Source organism: Pagrus major, chromosome 4 (genome assembly GCF_040436345.1).
Source record: "Pagrus major chromosome 4, Pma_NU_1.0".
NCBI lineage: Eukaryota > Metazoa > Chordata > Actinopteri > Spariformes > Sparidae > Pagrus > Pagrus major.
The window spans coordinates 6,068,430-6,081,088 of NC_133218.1; the positions used below are offsets into that span (position 1 = coordinate 6,068,430).

Sequence of the window (12,659 nt, forward strand, 5' to 3'; positions counted from 1 at the left end):
ACAGCATTTAGAATTACCATGACCTGGATGAATGAGAACCTTCATCAACATGTTGCTTACCATTTTGGGAGGAATGCCCCTGAAGTGGTACGGGAATATGAATTAAATCAAGAAAGCTGGCTGAGTACAGGAACCACCTGCGATTCAACTTGAGATGCAGGTAACACGGGATAATAGCGCTTACACCTGGGTTCCCCGGTGAAAGGACACAGAGCCACAAGGATCCTTCGGAGGGCTCAAAACCAGCTACTCAATGAAAGAGTGCAGCAGATTAATTTCACCATCGATGCACTCACTATTAAGACTGACCAGACATTAGAGGAATTAACATCACTGCTACCAAGCGAAGTCCTGGAAAATGTCTCCAAGTTTGTTGAGAAGGCACAAGCATCACAACACACTAGAGGTAAGGAATGGCAGACACACAAATTCCAAACTCTACAGGCAAATCAAAGCAACATGCATAAAACAGAAGCTCTCACCTGGAGAAATAAGGACATCAACAACACAGCACATCCAGACGTACAAGAGAAGTGGGTGAAAAACTTGTCCAACAGAGAGCTCACCCAACTGGAGAAGGATGTCCTTGCCAAAGGTCTAAACTTTGCAGTAACTCCAGAACAGATACCGGTAGTAGATCTCATCACAGCAACAGAGTCAGCCATCAGAAACAACTCAAAAGAGACCGGAACATCACCATCTTGCCGGGCGGACAAAGGGAGATACACTGTAGTGCTAAACACAGCAGACTACCACACCAAAGTCAATGATCTACTTCGTGATACTAACACCTATGAGACACTGAGGCGAAATCCTACTAGTAGCTACAAAAAGAAGGTTTTACAATATCTGCAAAAACTGGAAAAGGACCAAGTTGTTGACAGGCCATTATATTACAGACTATACCCCAGGGAAGCAATCCCATGCATCTAAGGACTCCCCAAGATACATAAGAAAGGAGCACCACTCAGACCCATCATCAGCAACATCAACTCAGTTACTTATAACATATCCAAGCACTTAGCCAGTGTTTTAGCTCCTTTGGTCGGTAACACTCAACACCACATCAAAAACTTACAGGATTTCACCAACAAGGTGAGAGAGATAACACTGGACTCAGACAAAACAATGGTTTCTTATGATGTCACATTACTTTCTACATGCATTCCCATTCCCAGTAGTGGTAAATACAGTGAAGAAACGGCTGCTACAGGACAGCACTCTGTTCAGCAGAACCAACTTCACCCCAGACCACATTTGTGACTACCTACTTCCAGTACAGTGAAGGTTTCTACAGAGAGAAGCACAGCTGTGCCATGGGCTCACTGGTGTTCCCAGTAGTGGCCAACCTCTACATGGAAGAAGTTGAGAGCAGAGCCTTGATTACCTTCACAGGAACTGCTCCAAGCCACTGGTTCAGGTATGTGGACGACACCTGGGTCAAAATCAGAGCAAGGGGAAGTGGAAGCCTTCACAGAACATATAAATGCTGTGGACAATAACATCAAGTTCATGCGGGAAAATGTTAGAGGAGACAGTCCTTCTTGGACTGTGCAGTGCACACTGAAGAAGACAGAAACCTCAACATTGCCTCAACTTGAAACCTGTGGCTACCAAAACTTGACCTTTGTCAAAACCTCTAAAACTCCAGAACAGACAGAGAGGAGGAGAAAAATGTAACAACATCGTCATTCCTTATTTCGCAAATATCTGAGAAACTCAGGAGGATCTTTAATAAACATCACATCCTGGTTCACTTCAAACCTCACTGAGGCAGAAACTTGTCCATTCTAAGGACAAAACACCCAGGCATGAGCAGAGAAATGTAGTTTATGCTGTTCAATGCAACAAATTTTGCACAAATTTTGTGCAAAATGTGTTGCACTTCAGGATGAATTGTAATAACTTTAGTGACCATCTTACTGTCATCTTGCACCATCATCAGATCAAAGTTTGTGTTTGTCCAATAATTTTGACCAAAGACCATAATGATATTCCCTTGAGCCTCAGTTGTACTTTGTGTTTAGGAGTGATAACATGTCCTGCTACAAACAGGCTAAATATGAGCATGTTAGCATCGGTCATTGTGGCCATCCTATTATGCTGATGTTAGCATTTAGCTCAAAGCACCGCTGCACCTGCAAGCGGGACCCCAAACAACAACGAACCAAAACCAAAGTCAACAAAATCTCAAGGGTTAAATTCTGTCTTCTCTTTTCCATCACTGGCATCTTTTCATGTAATCTATCTTAATGACAACCCCTGTCCTCCTCCCCACCTCCTCTTCTGTTCTCCCTTTTGTAAGGAAAGTATTTATATCTGAAGTGATAAAGGCATCACATTAATACAGGAGTAGTGTGTATATGAGTATATTTCTCAATGTGTCTATTTGCATGGAGTGTGTTTATGGGTCTCTACATCTGAGCTGAGTGTCTCTTACAAATGGTGGCGGCGAACCCCTGGCGGGAAAACTCACCAGGGAATGTTTTCCATCCCTAAGATGGTCAGATTTGTGTGGGGGGACACTGACTGCAGCGTAAATCACATGTGGAGGGGAGATACTGTAAGTGGGCGGCTAGACCAGCCTGGATGGATGGCTTCTGCCAAAAATACTATCCACTGTGCCCTACAGGGGACAGACCCTGAATAAATCTGTCTGTGTTCAGACACAGGGTGTGGACAAAATAACAGGAACACCTATAATTCATTACAATTGCTGGTGTTTTAAGGTAAAAAAGGTTACATGATGTTGCTTTAAAGCCTGGTCGCTGTCATTATAAAAACTCTCAGTGTTGTAAAAGAAATTAACTTTGATTTATGTCTCAAATTATGTATATTAGCTCCTTAAATTTAATAGTATTTGACCTGGGAAGTCTTTGAAAAGTCATTAAATTCAATGTTTAAGAAGGTTTTGGTAACCCTGTGTCTAATTCATAGTGTTGTTGTGACTATGTGGTTGTCTGGCAAACAGTGCAGACCAAAGAAAGTCACTGCTCCTGGTCAAGAAAAAGTCGGGCACACAAGCTCAGTAAAACCAATTGTCATTTTATACACAACTTTGTATGAATTAAACAAACAAGATAATTAGTGTTAATTAGTACGGTTAAGAGGTGGATTAAAGGTGGATTTTTGTTACATTTTGACAGAGCCAGGCTAGCTGTTTCCCCCTGTTTCAAGTCTTTAAGCTAAGCTAAGCTAACCAGCTGCTGGCTGTAGCTTTCTATTCGCTGACGGATTCCAAAATCGTCAACCTTTTCCTCTAAAGTCTTCTTTGGTGCAAGTGTGTATGAATCTCCATACATCCAAACTTTATGCACATACACTCCTGGGTGTTTATGCTAACTGTTTCAAGTGGGTTTATTGCTCCCACGAATACAAGCTCTTATTAGGGATGACATTGAGGATGCAAGGGGCCTTTTCACTACTTTTCTCCATCCATGGGGGGTGTTGTGCTGATACAATGTCCTGTTTTCTTAATTGGGAATGACGCCAGAGGCTGAGGAGTATGGTCCAAAAACATCCAGGGTGAGTACATCAGCTATTAAACTCTGCTACCCGGACACTCAGAGATGACTCATGCTGTCAACCCCGTGTTCCTCCTTCTCCTCCTTATAGCTGCTGCTTAAGAGAGGCATCCTGACCATTAAAGGTACCGATTACAACTTTTTATGACCCGAAAAATTCTATTCTGTTCTTCTCTGGGAAACGGTTTTTAAGGGAAATGAGTTCATGCAGCGCCTAGGTACACTCAAGGAAAATGATCCATTTGGAGGCGAAAAGGGATTCCTCCGAGTTATTTTGTGGTTATGTTTGATTCTGTGTTGCTGCAGTGTGTTGAATATGTGTAGTGAGTGTTAGTGAGGGAGACCATATGTGATAATAGATGACCAATCCTGAACAGTTGATATAATTCAATCATTATTTTATCCTCATGATGAAAAAGCAACCAAACTCAAGAATCACGAGTAGCCCCATTACATACATACACACATGTATAGAGTGTGTGTGTGAGAAAGAGTGAGAGAGGAGGAGGAGGAGGGAGGGGAGAGAGATGGGGGAGACTCATTTCTGCTGCAGCTCATTTTCTTGAAATATTTCACATGAATATTGGCAGCAGTTGTGCTGCAGAAGACAAAAGGAAATGAACCGTGGCTGCTGGAGCCAAAGACAACACACAGTGTGAGAAAGTCTCGCTACAGTTACTGCTCGCAGCACAGCGAGAGACAATCTCAATCTAAGCTATTAAAAACGGCCCTGGGATATATGAAACACATAAGCAAGAAAATTAGTTGGTGAAGAGAATATTGATGTGATATAGCCGGAGAAAAATGAGCTCCTGTCATGTAAGAAACAAGTAAACTACAGAGTTTTATTATTAAATGACAATAACTTGAGGGATATTTTGTTTGATATTGAAATACTCAACAGAAACAATCTGACTAAACTCTCAAAAATGTTTGTCTAACCTTTCTCTCAGTTTTGCTATTTAAGGCTTTTTAGCTCAGGCCAGAGGAGTAAACATTCCTCGAAATGAAACCCACGCTCAGTGACCAAGTGAGGGGATTAACTGAGGAAAGGATGGGGTAAGAGTTGGTGGTGGGTAAAGGGGGATTCAAAGGAGGGTGGGGTGGGGTAGGGAGGTGGTGTCTTACTGTAAATGACACCTCCTCTGTGGTGATGAAGAGCAGAGGGCAACCCAGCTGGGCCTGGCATCAGTTTCTCCCACACTACATCTTGTTGACGAGAACCATGACTTGAAGTTTCTCAAGAAACAATCCTGCATTACACTCAGCTCTGACATCACTCCTACAATGTGGTGTGTGTGTGTGTGTGTGTGTGTAAGGGATTGCTGTGTTTGAGTGCACTTGTATCTATATGCTTGTCTTCAGTGGTGCATTGTTATCGAAAATGTCCACTGCCTCTCAGAGTGGTACGCCTCAGATTAACTGTTTATAATTACTGATCCATTAACGGGCCTTCGGCCAACATGATGATGAGTTTACTCGTCTGAGTTTAACTTAGCTTGTGAAAACAGTTGTATAATGCCTTCTGCAACCCTTCTGTAAAAACTGAGAAAATAACTCAGGTGAGATAATTTAAAGACATAATATGTACGACTTGACCTTTGCTATATATTTTGTTGAGTTGTGTACCTACATTATCCAAAATTGAGAGGGAAGTTGTTGAACAAGGCAAAGGACACAAATAATGTGAATAAAACTTTTAAAAAATCACCTTTTCCATTAACATTTCTGTCTCAATCATGATAGATTTTAAATAGAAATGGTAGATTTTTAAGGGTGTTTTCACCACCAGCAAAGTGATTTTTACTCAGGCGAGTTTGACTGTTGAGCTTCTGGTATTTATTTGGCCTAAACAGCCTCATTACTTTACTGAACATTAGTCGTAAACAAACGAGCAGCGGCACACATCTAGGGTGTGTTTGAATTCAGGTCAAACTCTGACTTACCTCAGCACTCACCAGAGACTCTGGTTCTCTCTCTTCTCTATCCCCTCCCCTCCAGCCCCAGTCGCTGCTACAGTCAGGTTGATAAACGGACGTGAAGATAAATCCACTTTTTAATCCCAAAAGTTTAAAAATAATCTCTCTCTTTGCAATAAATACGTTTTGTACATTCAAATATTAAACTTTTATTGCACATTGGTGTGGATTCAGCTTTATTGTCATTTTAGAGACTGTATTTGTGTTGCTGAATTTCAGATTAGTTGGTTGCTGGCTGTATCTTTTCATCTAACTAACAGCAAGAAAGCAAATACGTGTAATTTCTAAAATGTCAAACTACTTAAGTACAGTACTTGGGTGAGTGTACTTACTTACTGAGATAAGGAAAGGCTAAAATGAAAACCTGTCGATGCCCGACGTCAAAAGTCTCTTAGTGTCAAAGCCAGTGAGATGTCTCTGCCTCCCACCAACACACCCCAAACCACTTTACACTCCTCACACCCAGGTCACTTATGTGTCAGAGGCTGATCTCAGCTCAGCTCGGAGAGAGAGAGAGTCGAGGCTCCAGGACGACCGGGGAGAGGCTGTCTTACTGTCAAAACAATCCACTCCAATCAACAGTGGCCACTTCTGCCCTCTGCCTCTCCCCCAGACTCTCTCATTCCTCCACTAACTTCAGTCCTTTCCTCCGGACCTTTGTCTCTTCTGCCACCATCCCTCACTACTCATACTGTACATACCATTTACAGTAGTCAATGTTCTTATCTTTCAACAAGTCCAATAGTATATAGTATAGTATAGACTAGTTCCTTCTTAAACCAAACATACTTACCTTCTCATCACTTATTATTATGGAGCACAGGGATATGGAGTCCCAAGATAATAATAATGTTAGAGAACAAAAGAGAGAAATGTACTTTTTCAGTAGCAGAGGGGAGGAATATAAACAAAGGAAGAGAAGGTGATCTGAGTGTAACTGTGCTTGTTAAAGCAACATTGTGTAGATATTGGCATTTTGTGTGATTTGGCGCCCCCCACAGTTTCTAAGTGGAACAACACTGTCGTAAATACAAATCCCAGGTCTGTAACAATCTGTCAGATGTAATGTAGGAGCTAACTACAAACAAAACTCATTACATAACAATGTTGTGTGTTGAAATCTTGTATGTTGAGGTAAGCATGTGTGCAATGCTGTGATCCTGCCCTCTCACTGAAGTTACGTACTGCAGAAACAAGTGACAGAGACACCATTCACCCTACTACAAGACACCGTGCCATCAAACTCAATTAGAGGCTTGGTTATTTTAAGATTTTAAGACTTATATAATGTTGCTGCAGCTACTGGAAATCATGTTAGCTAGGTTAAAAAAGTGCTTGTTCAACAGCTCAGTCAATGAGTCCCTGTCTTGCCTTGGTTATAGGTTATAAAGTACATGATGGAAGAGCGTTTTAAGGGTGAAAGTAAATCCTGTTGGCCAGCTGCTTTGTATAATGATGGAAGGTTGAGGCAATTGCCCGTGACAGAGCAATACATTAAATCCAGAGCTGAGGTCTGACATGAATCTTGAATTAATGTTTGACATACTGAGTATATACAACTTTTTAAATGGTACTAAAATGTGGTTTAAAGTAGTTAACCTTGATCAGAGAGTGGCCTCAGCCAGAGAGAGATGATGGTTGATTTGCATTAAACTGTTGTTTTTTTTCAGTGATTTCTAACTAAATACACTTTAGTTCTCAAAATCCTCATTTTGTCCAAGTGGATATAATATGAAAACTGTTTTATTCCTCCTCATTTAGTGTGGAATTATGTCCGGTAAATATTTACACCTTGCATACACTGTATGTTTTGAGGAATTTTGTCCAGTGCAGTGATAGTTTTCACACACACTGATTCATGCCTGCAGCCACACCCAGCAAATATAGAGTCCTCCTGGCTCCCCTCTCAACTGTGCTATCACTCTAAAACCAATAGAAACCTCCTCACTGTATATTCCACTACATTTGTTTCCACTATCAGCTTTTTCCCCTCCTGTCATCTCTTCGTTATCCTCTCACACATGTCCGAACAAGGCCTCAACCTGCTCTTGTTCAGGATTATGAGTTGATTTTGCACGTTCGATTTTACAGTTTTGATCAAGATAACAGTCACATAAAATATCATCAGTAAAGAAGGTTGAGACCCACACCACAGCCCACTTTTTCACCTCCTCTCCAAAGAAAATAGTTGTGACCTGCCTGAGCTGCTCCAACAGGCATCTCTCCGTACGCAGTGTTTCATGTGGTGTTCAGGATAGTATATATATCATTAACCCAACTTCCACATCTTTCCTTTTCCATCTTCTGATACTCAGGTTGAGGCACGCATCTCCACTAGCCCTGCTGACATCTCCAGTTGGATGCCTGCCCACCACCTCAAACTTAGTCTCAACAATACCGCGCTGCTTTTTTTCCCCTGGAAAGTCCTGCCCTCTGCAAGGCCTCTCCATCACTGCTGACAAGACCACGTTTGCTCCTGAACACACTGCCAAGAGTCTTTGTATGCCTCAAGACAACCAACTGTCAGGCAGCAGAGTGCAGCCTCAGTGCACTCCTGCAGGTTTGCTCTCAATAACCTCCATCTTATTTGACTTTTCGAATCAGTCTCCCTGCAAAGCTTCTTTTTTCGACTACTGCAGCCGCCCATAACACGCCCTGGAAGCCCCCGACCTCTCCACCAAAGTGTCGGAGGCGGCCCCATCTTCAGTTTCATAAGTTTCTCCATCTTACTCCCTTTGTAAACTCCCTTTCTTGCCTGCCTGACCTTTTGTGTGCAATTTGAAATGTTGATGCGTTCATGAAGGGCTTTGAAGGGATCTGCCTCCATACTTCCACATCATGACTTTTATTCTTTTGTTGTTGGCTCTCCTGCTCAAGGCTTCACCACGTCCTAACTCATCTCTCTGCTAGCTGCATAATGGAGGAAACAAACACTGAACACTTTCATCTGAAAAGGTGATTGTTAGTGTAAAAGATAACAGAATGAATGTATTCCAAGTTGCTGTCGTTGTGTATATCATGCCTCGTTCCCTACTGTTGTAGAAAATTCCAAATATTTTAACCATCATCCACTGGTAGACGAAGCACTCAGACCTTGAGGCAACAGACAACTTTTCCCAACTTTTTTAGTGTTTTCAAGTGATATTATTGTTGGCGCTGCTGTTGCACAGAAAACTGGATCAATTCTGTTGTAAATTTCCTCTGAACTATGGTGTGGTAGGTGTGTAAAGCAGTAGAGAACTGAGTTACTCCGGTAGCTAAAAGTCCCTCAAAACTGTACTTATGTACAGTACTTGAGCAAATGTGCTGAAGCAAAAATTACTTATCAAATTACTTTCCACCACTGACATCATGTTATTCATAAAGCCATAATACCAAGAAGCTCAATCAGATACTAAATCAACAACTTTTTGATTCTCAGACGATGAAAAATCCCTTTTCCAGTGTTAATTCTCCTCCAAGAAAAGGCAAAATACTTGCTTTATCTTTTTGTCTTTTTTTTAGTTCATCAGGAGGAACTGCCTTCTGGAAACAGGCAGCGGGGAATCTGCACCGAAAACAATTTATTAGAAACGTACTAATGTTTCCAGCAGTGGATTCAAATGGTTGCTCTAGCAAAATGCTGTCCCCCTCCAGTCAAAAATGTGTTTTTCTTCTTCTCGCTCCTTCATTTGAATTAGGGCTCTACTTAGTAGAATGATGTATGTGCAGAGTTTGACACTAGGAGGCTGTTTTCACAATCATTGCTGAACGTGTAAGCCTCCAGTGCACAAACACTGAGAATGGGCTTCACGGTGAAGTAGGAGACATCTTGTATCGAGCAGTCAGACTTGTGAAATGTAAAATATTTGCATATTTATATATTCTGGAATGTTTGATGAGGGAGCAGGATTAGGTGCCATTTAAAGGATTTTAATGTGGTGATTTAACTTTTTATCCCCACAAAAGCTGTCAGAAACACATTAGAGATTTTATGTATGCCTTAATAAATGTTGGGAGGGGATCTTTAATGTCTTATTAACATTTATATCTGCAGACTTAAAGAAGTATTAAGAAATGAGAATCCCATTAATATTTTTTAAGGTTACCAACATTTTTGTGTCATTATTTCTAAATACAAAGAATAAATACATACATACATACATACGTGTGTGCGTGCGGTGTGTGTGTGTGTGTGTGTGTGTGTGTGGAGAGAGAGAGACAGAGAGAGAGAGATTTTTAAAAACTTGGTAACCTGTCAGTTGTTCTTATAAAGGCCGTATTACTGATACATAAAGCAATAGTACATATTTATTAACATTAATTAACCAATTAACAGTTTGGTTAAAAGTACCCCAAAGTCCAACTTGAGTAAAAGTATCAGATATTACTTAAGTATCAAAAGTACACGTAAGAGTAAATAATTCATACATTCAGTATTCAGTATTTAATACATGTAAAGCATGTAATCGACAATGTAACTAGTAACTAAAGTTATGGTATAAATGTAAAGGAGTAAAAAGTAGTATTTGCCTCTATAATGTTGTGGAGTGGAAGTATAAAGTAGCAGAAAATGGAAATACTCAAGGAAGGTACAAGTACCCCAAAATTGTACTACAGAATGAACAGGTGTATTTTTTTAAATACAAAAAAAGATGTCAAAGTTGATTATTAGTGATCAAACTTCGACTCAGGTTAACGAGTGTGTCAGAAGCTCTCCCCTCTTCTACTTCCAGTCTTCTCTGTGTTAACTGTCAGATGACTGTAACAGTTAACAGTCCTGGCTGAAGGTCCGCAGTTAACTTGTGCATTTTTTGCACTCAGGCTTTTGTATCGCGAGAGCAGGAGAAGAAAAGAAAAAACAGTTTTGGGGAAAGTTGAGCAGAGTGAGAGATGAGGAAAGAGCTGTGCAGTGAGGGAGAGACACAGTGAGTTTTGCCCTTCTCATCCTCTGGAATGCATCAGCTCCTCTAACTTATCTCTGCAGAGTCAACACGCGACTGGATGCGCACGAGCAGACTCCAAAAGTTACCATGCGCATCTATTTATAGCAGCTCAGCGAAGCGTTTCAGTGACTTTCCTACTTCTCCGCAGTTTGCTTCTTAAACGTTTATTCAGCAATACCTGCAAGTCAAAGTGAAGTAGTCCTCTGTCGGGTCTGAGGCGAATCTCCTGTCCGGGAGACAAGGTAAAGTAACCGCTCTGTCGTGCGTAATTGTGCACGGTATTACTTTTACGCTGCAACTTTTTGCGGTTTGATGATTCTCTAACTTAATAAGAGTAAAGTCTCATCACACAAACTTCCTCTCAGAGTTTTTCTTAAGTGCGCAGCATCTCCTGCACTCTCCTCTGCGCCTCTCACTAATGTTTTTGCATTGTTTTGCAGCTTTGACTCCAGACTGCAGAGGTCGACGGGACTGGGAAACTAGTCAAGGAGACTTTTATTCTACCGAGCACTGGACTTGTACACATGAGAGTGGATATGCCGGACAGTAAGTGTGGAGGACGGCTGCCGCAGCTGGCCGTGGCTTTGGTGGCCTTGCTGTCGCTCTGCCCCGAGCTGAGAAACGCTGCAGAGGTGGTGGACACCGGGGACAGCGAGCTGATGACCAAGCCGACCGACTCCAGAGCCAGCAGGGCCAAGAGGAGGGGAGGGACGGACGTCCTCAGAGGGTAATGTGACTATGATAATCCCCCTGAGTCCAATTTGGGAACAGTTTCTCTTCTTTTCCTCTTCCACTGCATGCGAGTTTCATTCCTAACTTTTTAATTTAAAATGAGCATCTGTGCGTGTGTTTAATGCTTTGGCTCGGAGCAGGTGTCTGCTCTTCTCACGTAAAACCTGAAGGTCAGAAAACACTTGTGTGTGTGTGTGCGAGAGAGAGAGAGAGAGAGAGAGAGAGAGAGAGAGAGAGAGAGAGAGTGTGTGTGTGTGTTTTTTAATAAGGCAGACTGAGACCCATGAGTGACATTGTCTGTGATGGGAAGTTTGGAGCAAAGTTTAGTAATTAAATACTGGCAAGAATATCACATTCCTGCTGACTGCAATAATAAATTACATCCAAACAAAGGAGGCCATTGGTCGTGTGTGGCTGTGGCAGAGAGAGAGAGACAGAGAGAGAGAGAGGGGGAGAGAGGGAGAGAGAGAGAGAGAGAGAGAGAGAGAGAGAGAGAGAGGGAGAGAGAGAGAGAGAGAGAGAGAGAGAGAGACTAACAGCCTAATCCTCTTTCTGGCCAAAAACACCACACCCCAGTTGTGGATAAATCACATCTGCAGCTGTACACAGTGGGTCACTGCTGGAGAGGTTGTGTGTGTGTGTGAGTGTGTGAGTGAGAAGGAGAGCGAGAAAGAAAGAGAAAGACAGACAGAAGGAAATCAAGACAAAAAAGAAAAGAGGAGAAAGAAGTTTCAGTGTCCAGCGATGACAGCAAACAGCTGATGAGGGGTCACACAGTCTACAGCTCAATGAGCGTTCTCCGCTGGCATTTTTATTTGACATGCTTTAAGTTAATTTATCAGAACATCTGGGTCCAGAGGCAGGAAGTGCATACAGGCTGCATACTGTGTCACGCTGACTTACCGCTATAAGAATGTTGCAGAGATCCAACAGGCTTCATTATTCATCTCGTGGATCTGTTTAAAGTTACTTTGTACAGTATATACATCGAGCCCCAAGATAATACATAGTGATTACATAGTATAGTATGTAGGCCTGTCACAGACCTGCAGGTGGCAGGATGGCCCAGAGGTTCACCTTCATGTCAGATGAAATGTCTTTTACAGGTGCATCAAATGTTTTAAAACACCTTTTACTGCAAATTATTTTCCTCAGAAACAATATTTTGTACCAATTGCTGCATGCCAGACCGCACCTCACAATATCTAAATCACTGCAATGGCACACATCATACTTGTCAGCATAGTCCAGTAGATTGAGACCTTTAAGGGTAGATATTTAATGTGTCCTACAGAGACTTCCTTTACATAAAAAATAATATGGCTCTCAGTAGAGTGCATACCTGTGTTTCTTCATTATCTCAGCTGCACACTGGTGTTAGTTGCAGGTTTCTATCCCTGTTTGTTACTGTGAAGCAGCTGAAAAACGACTACCCTCTATGAAAACATTTAAATCTGCCAGATCCAGATTTTTATTAGGATCTGCATCAAATTGTACTC

General features: G+C 41.8%; 1 protein-coding gene across 1 annotated transcript in view; it reads left to right on the forward strand.

Moving 5' to 3' along the window:
* Positions 1-10,442: 10,442 nt before the first annotated feature.
* The window catches only part of fbn1 (fibrillin 1), a 76,605-nt gene continuing 74,388 nt past the window's right edge, over positions 10,443-12,659 (forward strand). The window contains exons 1-2 of the mRNA XM_073464724.1: positions 10,443-10,670; positions 10,869-11,155. Of these exons, the coding sequence (XP_073320825.1) occupies positions 10,953-11,155 (203 nt within the window). The 5' untranslated portion in view covers positions 10,443-10,670; positions 10,869-10,952. The remainder of the gene's footprint in view (positions 10,671-10,868; positions 11,156-12,659) is intronic.